General features: G+C 38.8%; 2 protein-coding genes across 4 annotated transcripts in view; one reads left to right on the forward strand and one right to left on the reverse strand.

Moving 5' to 3' along the window:
- Positions 1-359: 359 nt before the first annotated feature.
- LOC135626471 (peptide chain release factor PrfB2, chloroplastic-like) lies at positions 360-5,416 on the forward strand. Of its 2 annotated transcripts, XM_065131790.1 has the most exons (7): positions 360-801; positions 1,050-1,262; positions 2,235-2,336; positions 3,125-3,262; positions 3,966-4,270; positions 4,586-4,739; positions 4,802-5,416. In XM_065131790.1, the coding sequence occupies exons 1-7, from the start codon at positions 424-426 to the stop codon at positions 4,934-4,936; spliced, it is 1,425 nt and encodes a 474-aa protein (XP_064987862.1). In that variant the 5' UTR covers positions 360-423; the 3' UTR covers positions 4,937-5,416. The 2 variants fall into 2 exon arrangements, with proteins under 2 accessions (XP_064987862.1, XP_064987863.1); XM_065131791.1 differs by lacking the exon at positions 1,050-1,262.
- A 1,273-nt stretch (positions 5,417-6,689) lies between these two features.
- LOC103971597 (uncharacterized) overlaps positions 6,690-19,916 on the reverse strand; it is a 56,618-nt gene continuing 43,391 nt past the window's right edge. For both annotated transcript variants that reach the window (XM_009385655.3, XM_009385656.3), the window contains exons 15-24: positions 15,721-15,801; positions 15,564-15,634; positions 11,439-11,535; positions 11,289-11,348; positions 10,731-10,785; positions 10,234-10,637; positions 8,167-10,161; positions 7,499-8,068; positions 7,346-7,404; positions 6,690-7,186 (exon numbers count right to left, since the gene is read on the reverse strand). In XM_009385655.3, coding sequence (XP_009383930.2) covers positions 6,991-7,186; positions 7,346-7,404; positions 7,499-8,068; positions 8,167-10,161; positions 10,234-10,637; positions 10,731-10,785; positions 11,289-11,348; positions 11,439-11,535; positions 15,564-15,634; positions 15,721-15,801 — 3,588 coding nt within the window. In that variant the 3' untranslated portion in view covers positions 6,690-6,990. The remainder of the gene's footprint in view (positions 7,187-7,345; positions 7,405-7,498; positions 8,069-8,166; positions 10,162-10,233; positions 10,638-10,730; positions 10,786-11,288; positions 11,349-11,438; positions 11,536-15,563; positions 15,635-15,720; positions 15,802-19,916) is intronic.

A 19,916-nucleotide genomic window follows, 5' to 3' on the forward strand; every position in this document is an offset into this window, starting at 1 on the left:
CAACCGAGTTGCACCAAATCTAATTTTATAGTTTTAACTGCAACCTCTAATTGCAATTTAAATGGTTCTTATTGCATGCATATACATAATCGAATTCAAACTTATTCTAATTTTATTCTGATTCGATTTGGTGCTAACCAGTAAAGTTCATGACATTACTACACGTGCACTGACAACTCGCAGGATTGCTTGATGCTTATTCACGTACGACTATTCATTTAACGACGAGCATTTGTGTGGATTCGCCGACGCATTACGTTATTCACGTACGACTATTAAATTGATGCGTGGGATGGTTGGGCTTAAAACTGGCCCAATTACGAATCCGGCCCGTATTAAAGAAACCAAAAGGTGAAACGGCGAGGGAGACCGACGAGAGTTAACTCGAACGGAATCGCGCAGCCGACTCCATCAGAAGAAGAAATGGCCGGTTTCTTCTTCCTCTTCGGAAAGCGGTCCTTCTCAAACCCTCCTCGCTTCCTCCTCTTTTCCAAGATCCCTATCTTGTGCTCGTCGACCTCCTCCCTCGTCTCTTCGTCGCAAACCCTCGCCCGCTCCCCCATCGGGAGTGGGTTCAACAACGTCGTCGGTGGTGGGATCGGCGGGTTCCCTCGGGTTTCCGTCCCCCGACGGTTCTCTTCCCATCCGGCGGCCGTACCGGATCTCAAGACCGCTGATGGGCTGACGGTGGACGCCATAGCGGCCAAAGACTGGCCGATCCTCGGTGAGAGCGAGAGCGACTGGAGAAGCCACGCCGCTGCCATCGCTCAATCCATACAGCTTATCAAGAAGCGGATGCAGGTGGAGCCTTATGTCTTTTGGGATTTTGGTTCTGCTTGATTGGGTTCCGCTGCGAATTTTTTAGACGTTTGCGTTTCAGATTTTGCACCGATCATCTCGTGAGGTAGAAAATTAGCTTCTCGAGTTGCTGTCGCCTGGAAATCAGGCTTATGTTGTCCAAAATCTTATGTGTTCTAATGCTTATTATACGTTTAGTGTCGGTCTAATATGTTCTTGTTGTTTGTGCGTGTATGTGGACGCGCTGGCAGTGGAGAAAGTTGATTGTCAGGTTGGATCAGGTGTCTGCAGTGCTAAACAAGCCAGACCTTTGGGATGATCCTGTTTCTGCTGGGAGAATAAGTCGTGAACATGGTGAACTACTGAGTAAGATGAAGGAGGTTAATGGGTATGAACAAGAACTACTTGAGCACATAGACTTGATGAAGCTTGCTCGTGAAGAGAACGATGAAGAATTGGAATGGGTGGGGTCTTGCTTCTAGGCATGTATTCTTTTGTTTTTATTATTAAAATTTAATTTTCTTAGAGGAGTTCCCTTTTGAAACACTTGATATTCATGAAACACGTGTTTTTGAGTGTCTGATTTGGCCAGCGACAAAAAGTTGATACAGGGACATATAAGAGAAAAATCACATGAGAAAACCATCTACATAGGATGATGTGAAACATTACAAAAGTCTGTAAGACTTTTACAACAACAACAACAAAGTCATAAGTCCTAACTATCTTGGGTCGACTACATGAATCTTTTGATGCCGTTGAGGCTTGTAAAAGGTCATATGCTTAGTTAAGTTTCAAGTATTTAAATCTTTATTTATAGTTTTTATTAAGGTCTTTTTAGGTCTTCCTTTGCCTCTCTTCTTACCACTAACATTGATCATTTCACTTTTTCTAACTACCGCATTCATAAGTCCTATAAGCACATCCTATACCATCTAAAACAAGTCTCTCTTATCTTATTCTCTATCAAAGCGGTCTGTAAGACTTTTAAAGGGTCTAATAAGGTTTGAATTGTGATTATACGATTATCATATGATGCAATTCATGGGGATAGACAATATTGTATGGTAGATTTATGAATGTGTATCCAGTTACAAAGAAAATGCATTGTAGCCTGAACACCTTTGGAGAAAAAATGCATTGTAGCCTGAACTCCTTTGGAGAAAAAATGCATTGTAGCCTGATCTCCTTTGGAGAATATGGAGATACAACCAGTTATTTTTGTATGGTGATAGCATGTTATGGGTGATTTTATTGCATAGAAAGAGGAGTTCTGCAAGTTTTGTAAGTTGATTCTCTTGTCGTACCGTAAGTCTAACTCTTCAACCCTCCGACTACGTCTTGACTATGAACACATTCATTTTCATATTTTTATGTGTTTGCCTCTACATTTGTAACATTGACAGGCATTGATTTCTATTTTTGTGTTTGTCAAGGAATCTATGAAAGCACTGGTCAATATGAGAAGAACTGCAAAAGAGAAGGAACTTGAAGCTTTGTTATCTGGGGATAATGATTCTTGCTCTTGCTTTATAGAGGTTATATTCCTATTACTTCAAATTTTCTAGTAATTTTAGTTACAGAGAAGTATCCTGTGAAAGATTCTAGTACAAAATTCTTCTATTTGTTTCTTGCACATGGATCTTAATTTATAGTATTCAACTTTCATCTTCTACTTCATTTGTCAAAAACTACAATGAGAAGTGTTCCTTCCTTACTTTTTTGATATTTTATTAGTGTACAAAATCTTATTTTATCCTATCAAATTTCAAGTTAATTTCAGTATCTTGGTTTTCTAAATTTGCAGCTATGGTGATTATAGAAGATGATGTGGAGTTGCTATGGAAAAATAAAGAAAAAGATAATACATTTACAAGTTCTGGAAGGAACCAAAGTCCTGATTTTATGTACTGTTATATATGTTTCTTTATGGTGCAAATTTTGATGTTTAATTTTATGGTATTTAGGTCTGGTGATTTATGCTTAATATTTAAGGTTTTGGTTGGTATACACAATGAATCCTACAATATGAGTCTTTTAAATCAGTTTGATGCTTTCTTGGTTTGTAAAATTAATATGCTCCAGCAGCTTCCTATTTCCTCACATGTATTCATGTCAATGATGTTTTATTTCCTATGAATTTAATTTAATTTCTGAAGTTTTAGATGCTTATTTCCTGTTTAGTAGTTCATGCTTTTCACAATGTAGTGATGCTTCATGAGGATCCATATACGTAGGAGTCATGGTGAGGGCATTCCCCTCTGATAGTGAGGTTTTGAAGCTTTTAATCTCTTCCATTTAAAGTTGTCAAAAAAATGTAATCCAGGTCCAGGCTGGTGCTGGAGGGACAGAGAGCATGGACTGGGCTGCCATGGTTATGAACATGTACAAGTCATGGGCTCAACATCGTGGATTTGTAGTTACGATTGTGGAGGAAATGCCTGGTGAGATAGCAGGAATAAAGGTTCAGTTCCTTACCATAGTCTGCTTTATTTTGGCATGTTTTCCTTGTACAAATAGTATGTAAATGTTGTTTGCTTCTTATAAGTTATCAAGTTTACTCAGTCTTGTAACTTGTTATTGCTTGATATCACATCAGACACAATTCTTAGATTGTCTCCACATCTTAAGAATAGCAATATCATCGTCTAGAAATTATATTTAATCACAAATTACCTGGAAGAGATGCAAGTGCAATTGTTTTTCTTTTTGAATGCCTGGGCTGGAATATTTAGCAATTCCTGTGAGATCTAAAATGACACAAGCTTTCTGTATAATGATCAAGGTCTATAGGTGTGCTACATGGGTTTTTGTGGTAACATGGGATAGTGCATTTGGTTTCATGTTGTTACTTTTTGCATACTTGGTTCTGAAAGTATTTCGTTATTTTTTTTATAATTTTTCTGTCTTTTCACTTTACCAATTGCTCGTATCTAAAAGTTAAGATGCTCGACAGAACAGGATGATAGTTAGGCTGCTAGATATAATTCTGCAAGTCTCTAGCATGCTTGAAAATCTTCAGCGGTTTCTTCCCCCCTTTTATCTCCTCAGTGTTAGAAATGTTTTGCAGACTTCTGCATATGCTTTGAGTTTTAGAAAACTGGTTTTGTAACAGCTAAAATCAAGAAACTGTTGAGCAGCAGTTATCTAACAATGGATGTTTTCAGCGTGCAACAATTAAAGTAGATGGTGACTATGCATTTGGATATGCCAAGGCAGAAGTTGGGGTGCATAGGTTGGTCAGAATTTCCCCTTTTGACAGCGGAAAGCGACGTCATACTTCTTTTGCTGCTGTTGCTGTAATTCCTATTCTCGGTGATGGATCTACACGGTACCAAATAAAGGAGTCAGATCTTCGTATTGAACGGTTTCGTGCAAGTGGTGCTGGTGGCCAACACGTTAACACAACAGAAAGTGCTGTGAGGATAGTGCACATTCCAACAGGAATATCTGCTACATGCCAAAATGAAAGGTATTGTCATGCTCTGTAACTTTTTTTAGTTGAACAATAGTTGTAGCTATGAGGTTACAAGTAAAACAAGCTCATTATGCCGAGTATATGATCGCCTAGTGGTAAATGATGACCCTTGTATATAATACCAAGAAACTTAAGTTTCTTGTTAAATCATGTAGTTCGGTGTAGCCGAAATACTTGTGTAACTTGAGCCTAGTGCCTAGATGGTTTGTGATTAAATGGTTGACTGTGATCCTTTTACACAGCATTAAATTTTATTTAGATTTTTAATGTAATTTTTTATTTACTGAATTTGCACTTGTTGCATTTCAGATCTCAGCATTCAAATAAAGCATCGGCAATGGCAGTGCTCCAATCTCGATTAGACCAGCTTGAGATGGCCCGTCAAGCCCAACTAAATGCAGAGCACACTCAGTCTCTTACGGATATCAGCTGGGGCAACCAAATAAGAACTTATGTTCTCCATGTAAGATTGTTACCTTCACATTCTCTCACTGGATAATTTCAACTAATCCTTTACTTTCGCAGCCATACCGCATGGTGAAAGATCTCAGAACGAACTATGAAGTCTCAGACCCTGATTCTGTTCTGGGTGGCGACCTTGATGGCTTTATATTGAATTTCTTGTCCTATTTGTTGGATAAAGATGAGGCCAGTGTGTGAACCATGGTTTCTGTCTGAAGATTTAGTCAGTTGGCCTGCTTCTCGGGTACTGCTTAGGCCTGGCCTTGGATCCCTCTCCTAGCGTTTCAAGAGTATTTACATCAAGGTAGATCTAAGCACAACCAGCGATAGATAGCTTGTGGAAGGTGAGGAGTTTCATGAGAGCTTTGTCTTCCTGCTCTCTTCTCACAATTATTTGCTTCCAAGGGGCTTTAAAGTATAGCCACTTATGGCTTGTGGAGGGGATGCTTGATGCAAGATCTGTCTTCCTACTCTTCTCATACCCTTGTTTAAAACCATTTGAAATCTGGATAGCTTGTGGAGGGGGGATGCTTATGCAAGTTCTGTGTTCCTACTCTGAGAGTCTTGTTTACAAGCATTTGAAGTATGCATATGATGCGAATGAGGAACCAAACATTTGAACAGCCATTTGGGTCTTTTGTAAGGCTAATTGTAGCATGTAGTTAAAATTTTTTAGTATCTCGGTGGTCTATAAACTTCAAAAATTTATATTAAAATTTTTATAATTATGAAAGTAAAAACATTTAGCATCATTTATTCTAATGTTATTGATTGTTTTGACGGAAATACGAAAATGATAGATAAAATGATAATTTTAATATCGTAGTTATGTTTTTGATGGTGGTGAATGACGGTGTTGTTAGGGGTTACGGATAGTTATTAGGGATGAGGAGGGAGAGGGACGACGAGAGGTGAGGTGATGATAGTTTCATTCAGCATTGCATTGATCTCGATGTAGATGTAGAGTGACGAAAAGGTTGTTCGGTATTTGCATCGGGGTCACTCGACATCTACATCGTCGTTGATGCAGATGTAGATGTAGAGTGGCATTTGCATTTGCGTTAGTATCGACAGTGGCATTTGCATTTGCGTTAGTATCGACAACAATGCAGCAGGGAAGGGTGGCGTTGCTCTTTATCTATATCAATATCGACGTAGTTATCGAGCGATGCCAATGCAAATATAAAGTGACGAAAGGGTCGCCATTGCATTGTTGTCGGCACTGATGTAGATGCAAAGCGACAAAAGGGCTACTCAACATCTATATTAGCGTCGATGCGAATGCACTGCGTCGTTACCTCACCTCTTGTTGTCGTCCTCATTTCTCATTCACAACAATCATCCACGACCCTCAACGTCGTCGTTCGTCACAAAAAAAAACATAACTAGAAAATTAAAATTATCTTTTTGTCTATCGTTTTCATATTTTCATTAGTAAAACTGACGCCGTTAGGGTATATAAAGCTAGATATTTTATTTTCATAATTATAGATATTTTAATATAAAATTTTTAAATCTAAGAATCAAATACTAAAGATATTGATGTACAGAAGCCAACATGTAAGTAGTCCTTATTAGTCCTTTTTCACAAATAGAATATGGACATAATCGAGATCAACATAATACAATAAAAACTCAGCTTTGTATTTACTGTTCCACATTTATACATGTTTTACTGGCTTTGAACGTATGATTGCTTCGATTGGCTTGGCTGTGTCGTCTCTCTCAACAGTCCATTCAATTTCATCGATAACTCGGGCTTCCCGATGGTTGATTGATTGAAGATATTTAGAATTCGAGGACAGCTGCTTGTAGGCTGAACAGGCACTCATAGCAGCATTATATTCAGCACTTGGCTTACAAATCTCACTACGTCTGCTGTCGTACAACAGACGACAAACTCATGTTTACATGACCTGCATTTTTACTGATATAATAGCACATAACAAGGTTAGAACATCAAAAGCTACCAATTCTATTACTTTTTTTTTTATTGTGGATGGTAAAGCAAGGGTCTATACACAAATGAATTCTGGCAGATAATCTTCCTCGGCCAGCTCTTCCACTCCCCTTCGAACAACCTTTTGTATCAAAACAATCACCCAACCGAACACCAATTTCCCCAGGAAAGAAAAAAGATCTATGGGCAATGAAACAAAATGTTGGAATAGAATTTATCTACAGTTAAGCAGCAAGCAGGCTTAAACCTTTATAAAAGAGACTGCTACAAAACTGTCACTGTCAGTTGGTCACTATGACGATGGAAACGTTCGCATGATCCATTCCGATAACCGGTGCATCTTTGACATCATGTCTGCACTCCTGCTGAAGTATGACTCGGCATTTGAAATCATCACATAGGCATCGTGCTTGACTGCATCCATAGTGCGGTAGTAGCAGTTTTCAAGTCTCCTCTTGATCACCTCAAGAGAGAGCGGAACAGGGTACCTGTGTAGAGGAACAACGAGTTACAAATGAACACCCGTATCGTCCCAATTTATCATGCCAGAGAACGAGAATAATGTAATATCCTTTTCCAATAATGACAACATCATTATAATAAAGCAAGTAATCAGAAAAAGGAGCTGTAGTTATACATCATAATACCTGTTTATAAAATCAGACTTTTGTGCCACTTGATTCAGTTTCCGAATGCCATGGTAGTCCTGTCACATTAATATAAAAAAACAATTAGTCAAATGCTTGGAAGAGAAATTGATTTAATACTTCTAAAAATTCTCATCTAGAATATTGGAGAACCTCATTTCTCATTGATGCCTGTTCTATCTTAGCAATAGATTTTAACAGATTATCCATCGTGTCATCATCGATACATGGGTGTTTCCACTGGCTATCAGTATCATTAAGCTCCCATGGGCTATGGAAATGGTGGCCAGAAGAGTCATCTTTGTACTGTATTACATATCTCTCCCATGGGCTCTCTGGAAATTCGGAAGATTTAGGCTTTACAGCCAAGATCCGACCCGCCCACCAGCCCCCACCATCTCCATTTGCATTCCTCCACCAGACATGGCACTTATCTCTGTGGGTCCAATTTCTCTCTATGGAAGCATCATAACGTGTTCTTTCCACAAGGAAGTCTGGAAAACCAGTGAGCTCAGGCAAAGTGAATTTGAAAGCTTTACCATAGCCACTGGAGAAAGGATCTAGGAATTTGAGGGTGAGTTTGCAGCAACTATCACCAGATCCAGGAAGTGTGGCGTAATCAACGTCTCGAACTTTGCAAAACTCTACTGCTTTTAAACCTTTTACTGATTCCCAGGGACCTGCTTCTGGTGTACCAGAACTTTCAATATACTCTTTATGGCCCTGAAATTGGTCAAGAACACAAATAAGAGATAATGGTGTAGAAATCTCAATAATCATAACTAATAGAAAAAACACCAGATTAGAAAAAAATTATATACCTGCCTCAGATAAGCAACCTCATCACCTTTCTGGGGAATATACCTGTAACCCTCCTCATGCTCTAACAACATCAGCCATGATAGTTTCCGAATCGGTTGGTGGTAACCTCTTTTATCTAAAGGTCTGAGTTCAGTGAATTTGTAGTTTTCCCTTCTGTTTCTGATTGATCTTAAACCGACAGTCATTTTTGAAGTAGACACCCATTCGTTAAGTTGATCATGGGCACATGATTTAGATCTTCCTGCACTTGTAGATTCTCCTAAAGAGCCATAGGATTTGTCCACTTTAAAATTACTCATGTTATAAGTTAACTCATTCCTGGGTGCCCTTGTGCCCATGGATCTTGTTCTGCGAGCACAGTCAAAGGTACCACCTAGCTCCACCTTTACATCTCCGCCATGGTCATTGGAGTCTGATGTAGTTTCTTCCTTAATATGAATGTCAGCTCCAGAACTTTTTCTTTCCCGGGATGACTTTGTCCTCTTATAAACAGCATTGTACATTTTATGATGGGATTCTAAATCCATCTTCTTGGAATCGTGAGAAATGGATAATCTGGCATTTACACTTGTCCACCCTTCTGAACTTTCTGATCTGCTATTCCATTTCCCATGGTCTGTATACCTCCCACTGGTTTCTTCATCCTCCATTTCTGCAACAGAAATTAGATTTCGTCCAGTTGAGGCTGCACTGTTTGACAGTACATCACCCTCAGGACTGCAACCATCAAGTGTAATAGATTTTAACTTCGAGGATGAAATAGTAGCATCATGCACTAATTCCCTTGACTTGATCCGTAGCTTTGGATAGATAGTCTTCACATTTTTCTCCACTTGCTGGTTTTCATCAACATTATTAGTAGTGCCAAACAAATTTTCATTTTTGATTGAAAACATTTCAGGCCCTTTAAATGCTATATTTAAATCTCTGAGATCACTGCTCATAGGGTCTTTGCCCACCAGCACAACTGGATCATTTCTATTGTCATTGCAAGTCATTGGAGGTGCCACCTGATCCTGCTCGCTGATGTAAGTTGATAACTGTTGATGAACTAAGGAACCAGAGTTCTTTTCAGGAGAAAAAACGTCAACCCTGGTACCAGTTATTCCATGGACATCATCCACTTGTTCACACTCGTATACAATTCTCCCACAACCATTTTCATTAGCTTGCGTCCTAGAATTAGAGGGTCCACACTCATCCTCCAATTTGGCATGTACATTAATGTCATTACGAACTAAGCCAGAACCATCTGGGCACCTATTTGCTACAGGCCAAACATCTGTAGCCATGTCACCCAATTTTGGACGTTTTGAGGAGCGCTGCTTTACTTCCCCCCATTTGATTGTACTGTGCTGGCGATCTGCTGAAGAATTATTGTGACTTGACGTCTCAGTTTGTCTGATTAGATGAGCTGTCTCACTTCCGTTGGTTCTATTCAAGTTAGTGACATCAGGATTAGTTACAGGCAATGAAACCAATGCACCATCCTGTTTGTGGCATTCAGGTCTTGCATATCCAGAAACAACTGTTCTTGGCTCACGAGGTGGCAACTTAAGGACCAACCTCCTCTTACTTATCAAATTTGTCTGAGTTTCAATGGTCTGAGAAGGTTTAACAGCACCTTCACATCCATCTCTTAAGTCACGATTGTCCTTTGAATGATTAAGTTGGTTATTTAGCATTGACCTTTCAGACTCAATGCTCTGAATATTTGAATCTGGAAATGCTGATTCACTTTCCGAGGAACTGCTGTCCGGTTCATCTTCATCTTCTCCGTCTGTAGAACCACCAGTTATCTTAGAAAAGAAAGTGAGAGCATTAGTTTTAGCAATTCTCTGTGGTCGCAGTGGCTCTGATTTAATAGATTTCTTTCTTGTCAAATGTCCATTTCTTGACCTCCCAAGCCTGTGAGCCCTCGATACAGTAGCACCATCATGCTCATCCAAGTTTCTTCTTTTAACCCGCCTACCAGAAGAAGTTGTGAACTCCGCCTGTCAAAGACAATATAAAAAATTAGTACCAGCAAAAGAGAAAAAAATAAAAATGCTGCAGATTCATCTTACTCTAGATTTGTGCTTCTTCCTTTTAGATCTCCGAAGGCCCTCTTTTCCATCATGGTCAACACTGTTGTCCTCTGCGCTGATTTCTACATCTTCACAAGAACTGTTGCTCAAACTTTCATGTTCTCCTTCAGTTGAATATTCTTCAGTCACATTATATTCAGAATCAGTGTCATCACTCTGCATGTCATTTTCTATTTCCCAATCTACCGCATCCACAACCTGTGGTAAAGGCTCAACCCATTGTTCTAGGTCCGTAATTGGTAGCGGTTGAAAATCGCCAGTGTTAACATTGTAAGTTGGACCAACCGCAAGTTTTAATGAAGTTGGACGCCACTCCATACCTAGGATGCCTAAACGGCGCCTCTGGTACATACTCTGGTAAGGTTCAGGATATGGGATCATGCCTGACAGAAAAATAGGTTAATTGGCAAGCCACATAGGAAAGAAATACATAGCAAAAGAGCACTAATACAACACCCATGAATGCAAATGCATACTTGAATCACAAAGGAGATCCTGAATATTCCTCCAATGTGGTGTAAGCTGAGTCTCCTGTAGTGCAACAAAAGTTAAAAATACGAAAAGAAAACAAGAAACTCCATTGATTGTCAGAAACATGCATAAACTGAGGCAACGAACACTAAGAAATAAACTAACTATCCCCATAATGAGATGAAAGTGAAAAATATAAGAAGTATGCTGTAAAATTTGAGTGTCTGAGCCTCTGAGGAACATCATTAGCTAATGAAAGCCAATATTATGCCCGATGGAAAACAGAACTGTTTTTACATAGCTATTTGCCAAACAATTAACATGATTGATGCAACATCCAATGCAGTAATCAATAGTCCAGTAGTCAACTTTCAAATCTTAAAACAACACCAGACCAAAATGAAGCAATAAAGCCAAGTATCTAGCAGGAAGATGATTCATCTTGATATCAGAGTTCACAAGATTGGTTTTGAGCTTGGGACCGTGTTTCTTTTCCACTAATTTATTTATTCCCCTCTTATACAAATATTTCAACATTAATACATGGTAAGGGGAAAACACACCTGATCCAAAGCATTTCCATTCGTATCTTGCATAAGGGGACGATAATCTCCAAGGAAAAACTGTTGCAGTGAGAAAAATAAACAAAAATAATCGTTCAAGAAATATAGTACTGAACTTAAAGATCATGTGAGCTAATCAATGATGCACACCTGATCATATTGTGCATCTCTCTGAGAGTCTCCTTGCCCTGTTGCCACTATAAATATTTGTCCAACTTCATCTGAGAGAATAACTGAAGTCCCGTCCCTAATAATGGGCAGCAGAAGATAAGAGATCCAAATTACAATTTCAGCAGCAAGGTAAGAACCAACTGATCACAAGAACACCAAGAACATATAATAGATACATACACAATCTTAGTTGGGCATCAAGAAAACAAAAAGTGCAGCATCATGATAACAGAAGCATTTCACAATCAAATTCAAATTCAATTCTTAGGTTCATAAAGCAATCATATTTACATTTACAAGACTCAAAGATATCATAAACCAAAGTAAACATGAGTGGGTGCATATGAAACCTATAATTATAAAGATACTTGAAAGATGATGAGATCTAGCTATATATAGGCCCAAAAAATCCGCAACATTCAGTTCTAATGTATTGAAAAGGATACGACACTAATTGGCTATCTAGTAGAATAACCAAGTGTTATAAATATTATGACAATGCTGCCTTATATCTTTAATTTTTCCCTCAATGGCAGAACCATGAGAACCAATGCAATATATGGTTTAATAAGCACATCAATTTTGATCACCAAGATGTGGGGTTTGTCCACATGATACATTAAGTATTCGGCTGGTCTTTTTAGTCTAATTTGAGATCACTAAATTAAAGCTAGACTCTTTGGTAGGACGGTTTGTTACTTTAAATTTATCAAGCAGGCATGTGCTGCATAATTGATCATATTTGATTGTTAACTTGACAGATTCTTTTGCTAGTTGTTCCCTAATGAATCTCTGCTAGAAAAGATGAGTATATGTTACCCCACTGGTAGGATTTGATTGATATATGCACGGTTCGCCTTATCGGTCCGTACTGGTGTATCGATTGACCGTCGGTATCGTATGTACCGATACACTAACACATGGTATAATCGGGGAGTACCGACAGATAATGCCACGGTACGAGTGGTATGCCACAGTGCATACTGCTCGTACTGAGTGGCATGCCACGGTACGACAAACCTTGGATATATATACTCTAACCGACCTCAATAATAATGTGGCAACTGGCTTAAGAGAAGAGTATCTTGAGAAAAAGTTAACCTTGCACAATTTTTAATCCTATATCTTGGATTCTTCCTCTATCCACCACTTATTGCCCAACACCTTTCCGGTTGCTTACTAATTAAATTGTCCCCTTGTTTTTGGAACATGCATATGCGGTGAAAAATGTTGCTTCCTATAGAAAGGGATTTGGAAGACCCAATTTTAGTGCCTTAGGCTCCCCCACTTGGCAGAATCTTGCCATTTAAGCATCTTAACTACCAAAGAAGTCCTTGGTTGAGACCTCTTGCATAAGGAACTTGGCCTTCGATTTACTTGTTCCTGCCAATTTAGATAGCCTTATATTTACTAGTTCCTGATATTTCAGATTTGAACATCTAATCCTTGTTTTAAGACTAAACTTACTGCTTATCTTTCAATGAATACAAATTCACCAAGTTTTAATGCTTGGAGTTGATTAGAATTCCTCGTGCAAGGAGAGAGAGAGAGAGAGAGAGAGAGAGAGAGAGAGAAACCCAAAAAATACATTCCTTGAAACAATAAAAAGAGGTTTTAGTGCTTAGTTTAATTAAAGATGTTCCTTTATACAGCGTTCAATGGCAAAAATAGATCCATATAGGCAAACCCCATATAGTTAAAAGTTAAAAGCAAGGTTTAAAAAACTGGGCACAATAGTTGGCAGAGGCCAGTATTTACTTGTTTGACTGTGAATCGATAAGCGGATCACCAGTTTTCACCCTATTTCAGTTCATATTAAGCTTATCATCTGGTAACTTACCTTATTGTGCAAAACACCAAGTTTTAACTCCAGGGATCGGCTGAACTGGGAAATATGACTATAGTCAAGTGCCCTTAATTTTTATTTCATTTTTTGATAACCTTTGACGATTGTATTTTTCCTTTTCATTTCTTTCTCTCCTATCATGCATTCCTTCTCTTACGGACTCTCGCTCTCCCTCTCTTCCTTTGCCTCTTATTCCTTCTCGTCACATCACTACCGCCTCCTCTGCCCTGCTACACCATTGTTGCCTCTTATGCCCCCTCTAACGTACTCTCACCATGTTGTTATCACCTCCTGAGGGTAATTGCCTCCTCTTTTGCCTTCCACTAGACTCTCTATTTCAGATGTCTCTCCGCACAGTGACAAAACCTAGCTGTCAAAAGTGCTCAAGCATAGTATCATGCAGTGACTTATTGGACCTGGGCCAGTTGATCTTAAAGTGATCAAGTGTCATTCTCGATTTCAGATGTCTCTCCACAAGACAAGCCTAGATTTAACCAGCCATACCAGCGATTTCAATAGGCGCTCGGGCGTTCGCCTAGGTGCTCGGGCGAGGCGAGGCCCGAGCCCCTCACTTCATGTCTAGGTGGCGCGCTTCAAAGAGGCGCCGCTTGGGCGCTCGCCTGAAGCGCCTGACACCTGGGCTCGGGCGAGTGCCCGGGTTAAACCAGGCGATCCCGATGCTTTAGTTGGTTCAATAGAACCAACTAAAGCACCGATATCAGCCTCCCAGCATCCCTCACCTGCTCATCGCTGCCACTATCGTTGCTCGCCGCTGCTGTCACTGCTCGCCGCTCCCGCTCTCGTTGCTTGTTGCTACCGCTGTCGTTGCTCTCAGTTAGCAGCATCGGTCTTACTCTTATGCTGCACTCTCACTACTGCTGCCACTATCGCTGCTCGCCGCTGCTACCGCAGCTTCCCACTGTCGCCGCTCCCACTGCCGCTACTTGCTGCTCACCGCTACTGTCTTACTCTTACTCAGTCTTCTCACATCTACTCGATAGTATACTGTTAACAGTATATTAACAGTATAACAATATACTATCAACTATATACTAGTAACAATATTTTTTATTTATTATATTAATAATATATTATTTTGATTTTAATACTGCTAATTTTTATTTATTTAAAATTATTGTTATTGTTTTGAATTTTGAGACTTTTTGTTAATGTGATATTATGATTTTGCAAGATTTTATTAATTTCATATCATATTTTTATTTAAATAATTATATTTATTAATTATATTATATATTGTTATATTTTAGCGCCTCGTTTCGCTCGGGCGAGCGCCTAGCACCTCGGGTGTTTTTGGACATTGACGCCGAACGCTTTTTAAATCATTGAGCCATACTATCATATAGTAATCAATTGGACCTAAGTGAGCTGCTTTTGAAGTGATCCGACCTAGTTTTGAATGCTGCAACTGCTGCAACAGTAAATATACTCCACTCTAACTCTTTCCACTTTCATTATCTGTGAAGGGAACATAAAAATAATGTCAACTCGGCTTCGTAACTGCATGCCTCCGTATCCCCAAGCTGGGTTCTCCATCACAAACCAAAGCACAGGATAATGATAACTGCTCAGGTAATCATTACAAATCACATATCCTAGTCAACACGAAATTGGAGGTGAGCCTGATTACGTCATAAACTCCACAGCTTGGACAACAGATGGCTCACCATCAATTCTGCTCCAGCTTACAAAGATATGTGCAGTAGTGTGATATCCATCTTATGCCCTTAGGTCTCCCCCCTTCTCTTTCCAATAGATGTTCTTCTTGGCATAAGGTTTACACTAGGAAGCAAAAACAATCATGTGCTGACATCTCTCCAACAAAGACAAGTGCATCCAATTTAATAATAATAAATTATGTTAAAATTTTTGTTTACTTATAAGTAGCGAATAAAAATCACTAGAGACACTAATCAAACAAGCCATAGTTTTCATAATCCTGCAACACAATAAATGTAACAAAAAAAATAGATCAGCATTTTGGCATACCTCAGCACAAATCCCAATCTTATCTAGTGATACAGAAAGTCCAATAATGTAATTTATCACCAGTAAATGTTAATATAAAAAGGGCACCAGAAGATGGGGAAAGAAATTACCAGCTTTGCAGTATGTTTAAGCAAGCATTGCAAGCAATAATTTAGATATGGACAGTTGAAAAACAAATGAGATTAAACGGCTCAAGAATCTAAAATTAGCATAGACAACAAACTACTGTGAAGCTATTTTAGCTGACTTACGGTGAAAATTTACCATCAACCAACTTATAATGGCCAGTTTCATAAATCCGTACAGGCTTGCCCTTCCATATCTGGAAGCACCAATCAGAAAGAGTCTTAATGCACATGTATACACATGAAAACTAATCTACATTATGGAAAATTATCAGAGCCTTACATCCCAAATAATCATTTTCCCATCGTAGCCAGCACTCATAGCTATCCGTGGGTTGAAAGGATGGACATCCAGAACAAATGTCTGTAATCAAACAACAGTTATATTATAACACATCTTTTAAAAGACAAATATCCATGAGATCACAAAAACTTCACCATATAAATTACAGATAATGGTGATCTAGTTCAAAGGTTACAAATAATAGTAATTTCATCAAATTTAAATGAAAATATATGTAAGGAAGCATAATCTCATACAAAAACATATTTTCAACAACAGTGTTGACTGTAAGCAATAGAAAGAACTGTAAAAACTCAGTACTTAAATTAAATAAAAAATAATATTAACAAAACAACCTTGACATTTTCAACTAGAGTAAATGGGCAGAAAATTTTTGTAAGATCATTTACTGTTGGAGAACCCAATCAAAAAGTTTCTGCATTCAAGATCAGACTTGTGTCAACGTGAGAAAATTTAGTTAAGAAAATGAAAGAATGGGAATTAATTGGTCAAGTTATTGGAAAATCAATAATTTTTCAGGAAAATACAATATCATTAGAAACCAGCAAAATCATTCATAAGATCCAAACTCTTTACTGTGCATATTTTTCCAGCGAAGTTTCAAAGAGTTGGACCAGAAGGGTTCAGGAACAGACTTATGAATCAGAATCAGGCAAAATAATAAGATGGACCAACCTAAGATAAGCCAATTCTAGCTACTTTCAACAGGTTTCACATCAAGATCCAAGCTAATTCCCAATTTGTCAGGGTTTTCAGGTACACTATAGTGATACAAGCCGAAACCATCTTATCCTTCAAAACATGGTTGAGTTTTGATGAGTGCTTAGAACAGTCTCATATGCATTATTTATTAATATCAATTTATAGTGATAACTGAAGCAGAGAGAAGATACTATCTGAGGGTAAAACAAAACACTCTATACACTTGGAACACCTGTAAGAATATTTCATATATTAGCATCACCAAGGATTAATCTTGGTCCGGTGCCGATGTCCAACCAGGATCTCAGTGTTTCAACTGGCCGGTACCACTCAAATTAGAGAGAAAGGGAGAGACCAAAGGGAAGGATGAGGAGTAGGTGGTAGATGGGCGAGAACATGTTCAGGAAGTAGGAGGTGGCTCCTCATGGATGAGGAGGTGGTGACACATTGAAGGAGGCATAGGAGGAAGAGGATGATGTGATGGCCACAAGAAGGAGAAGCAGAAGAGGATGCAATAGAGAAGGAAAAGAGAAGGCATGAGGGGTTGTCAACACAACTACTTTCCAGAAACAAGAAAATTATAAAAAGATATCTGGTAACCCTGGGTGGTATGCTCATCCAATGATTGCAATTTTGGTACCAGATTCATGCTGGCTCATGGCCAGACAGGTACCTTAAAACAGTTTATGCCACCAGCGACAGTGCGAATGGTGAATTTCTGTGACTCCGCATGAGTGGAAACCCTAAGAAGTAGGGTTTAAACAGTTAAATAAATAAACCAGACTGAATTCCCCGAAAAGGGTTGACCAACATCCCAATTCATGCCCAGACTGATAGGAACTGGTTGGATGAAATCAAGTTCGCTGAGCCTATCACCTAGTACAGCTTGGTTTTGATTAGCTTAATCCTCATAAGATAGAGGAAGGGAGAGAGAGAAGACAACAGTTAGTGTTGGCAGCTTTTAACAGGTACCTTTGTGACCATTCTACAGTTTTGTTAAAACAAGAAAAAATAACCCAGTATTGATTCCATGAAGTACATTTATCGCCAAGTACAACTTGGTTTTGGTCAAATTACCACCCCATAAGCCCATTGTGATGAGCTTACCAGCTGGTAAGCGCAGTCTGGGCTCGGACTAGGCAAAATTTGCCAATCTGCTGCATACCAATTGATTGTGAAACCAATAAATTCACAGTCTACATTGGTTGATACAATCGAAATTAAAATACATTTCATATTTCAGCAGCATTAAAGTAACAACTTAAGTTTCAATTCAATCTCTAAGACTTTTGTATACGTGAGAAATCTACCAATCATACACTTCAAAATGCTTGCCACGTCTACATTGTGTCTACATCCAACATTGACTTTTGACGAATCATTCCAATGGCAGGCTGGATACTTCAGACACTATAATATAAAATGTATTGTTTATACTTTTACGTATCTTCATACACTTACAATTGAAATTTAGTATGACTTTAATTATCTCAATGTTTTCTAATTGTGTTTGAAGCATTCAGCTGATGACAGTTATGCTTCTTATAAGTTACATTCCATTGTAATGATAATAAAAACCATTTTAAAAAAAATGTATCTACATCTAATATTAGGTGATATATAGATGCTAATATATCGCTTATGTCATGTCCATGGCGTGCCCTGTCATATTTTTCATAAATTAGCAGTTTAAGCATATGAACATCATGTCTTGTTCATGTCTCATGTTCCTTTCCATGCTTCACATAGGGAAAAAAACAAGGAATCCCAGCTCAACAAGTAGGATCTGAAAAGGTGAAATATATAAAGAATACTAAAATCCAAACATTTGGTTGACATATGGCCAGTGTGCACAAATCTAAGAAATCCTTCAGAGATTCACTTGCTACTGCATCAGTTATCAAGTGATATTCTGTCAGATTGAGGATGATTCTCAAATTTGTGTAGCAAAGATCCGGGTCCTAGGATTTATAGGCACTTAATGAACAAACAAGTGAACCAATTTGAACCATGCTTATCTAATTGAACCACTTAATGAACACAAGTGAACCAATCATGCTTATCTAATTGAACCATAGAGCCTAGGAAAAATAGGAAATATACGGATAACATGTAAGACCAGAAAACATGACAGCATCACATATAAACACATCATATTATCTTCAAGGGTATATATGTTGAAAGATACTCATCATTATTAGACCATCAGTGATATTCCAATGTCTCACTCTTAAAGTGATGGTAATGAACATCAATCTGTTGCATTGACATTATCATGGAGAAAAACAGCTTAGGCAAAAAGTGTATCATTATTAACCTCACTACTTTTGACAATAAAAGAAACTATCAATAGAACTCTTTGGGCACCTTTCCACAAAAAGATAAAATCTACATGTTATTCCAATTGCACCAGAATATCTTTATGATTATAATAGGATAAAAAGAGAAATTTCTTGGAAATTCACTATGAACCAACTATGGTCAAACTTGTAAGGGAAAATATTGTTGGAAAAATCTTTGGGGGCGACATCACATGCGCAGCGGAAGAACAAGAAAAACGAAATCCCCGATTCCCAAATAGATGTTCGTCGTCGTGCGAAGATTGATGCGCAAAATCCGCGAAACTGAAAAAACTGCGTATAGATCGTATATCCCTGTTTCCTTGCAGATCCTTAGGAGAGGGTGAAGGAGGTCAAGCGTCCTCCTCTCTAACGGTGATCCACACAGCAGGGCTGCGACGACGCTCCTCAAAACTCCAAACCTACTCTGAGGTGGAGAGGGGAGGGAGAATAGGAGAGGCAAGCAAAGACTCTAACCTATGAGGCTCTGAATCCCTCCTATTTATAGAGGTCCCCTGTCAAACCCTAATGGATCCTCGCCTAGTGGGTATTGGATCTGCATCCAATAACCCAAGCCTTTTAGATTAGTGGATCTCTATCCAATAATCTCTCATGGGCTCTTATTGGATCTCGTTCATGGGATCCAATAATTCAGGGGCTTATTGGATATCCAATAAGACAAGAGCTCCGTCGGATATCTCATATCCGAACCTCTACTCATCGCAATGCCTACCATATGTGTGTAACCCTCTAGGCCCAATATCGAGCTGGCCGTGAGTTATACCTGTCAGAACTCCTTCTAACTCAGTGAATTATTATCTCTGTAATAATTCACTTGACTCATCGACTACGGACGTACTAGGCCACTATGCCGTAGTCCCCAGACGATACTGGAGAATTCATTCCATTGGACCTGTCTATCCTCAGTTACCGTGTACCTATAGTCCCTCATCCATGATCGTATATCGAGCATGGTGTTGTCAGACCCATACGGTTTCTACTCGAGTCTCGCTCTAATCGGATTCTCCCGGAGAACTCTTTCTCTCTCAACCCGAATGACCCTGGTCAGGGATTTGTCTGAGCAAGAACACATAGGATATTCCTCTCATGATGTCGAGAGTGGATGATCCTCTA

This window comes from Musa acuminata, chromosome BXJ2-11 (genome assembly GCF_036884655.1).
Source record: "Musa acuminata AAA Group cultivar baxijiao chromosome BXJ2-11, Cavendish_Baxijiao_AAA, whole genome shotgun sequence".
Lineage (NCBI taxonomy): Eukaryota > Viridiplantae > Streptophyta > Magnoliopsida > Zingiberales > Musaceae > Musa > Musa acuminata.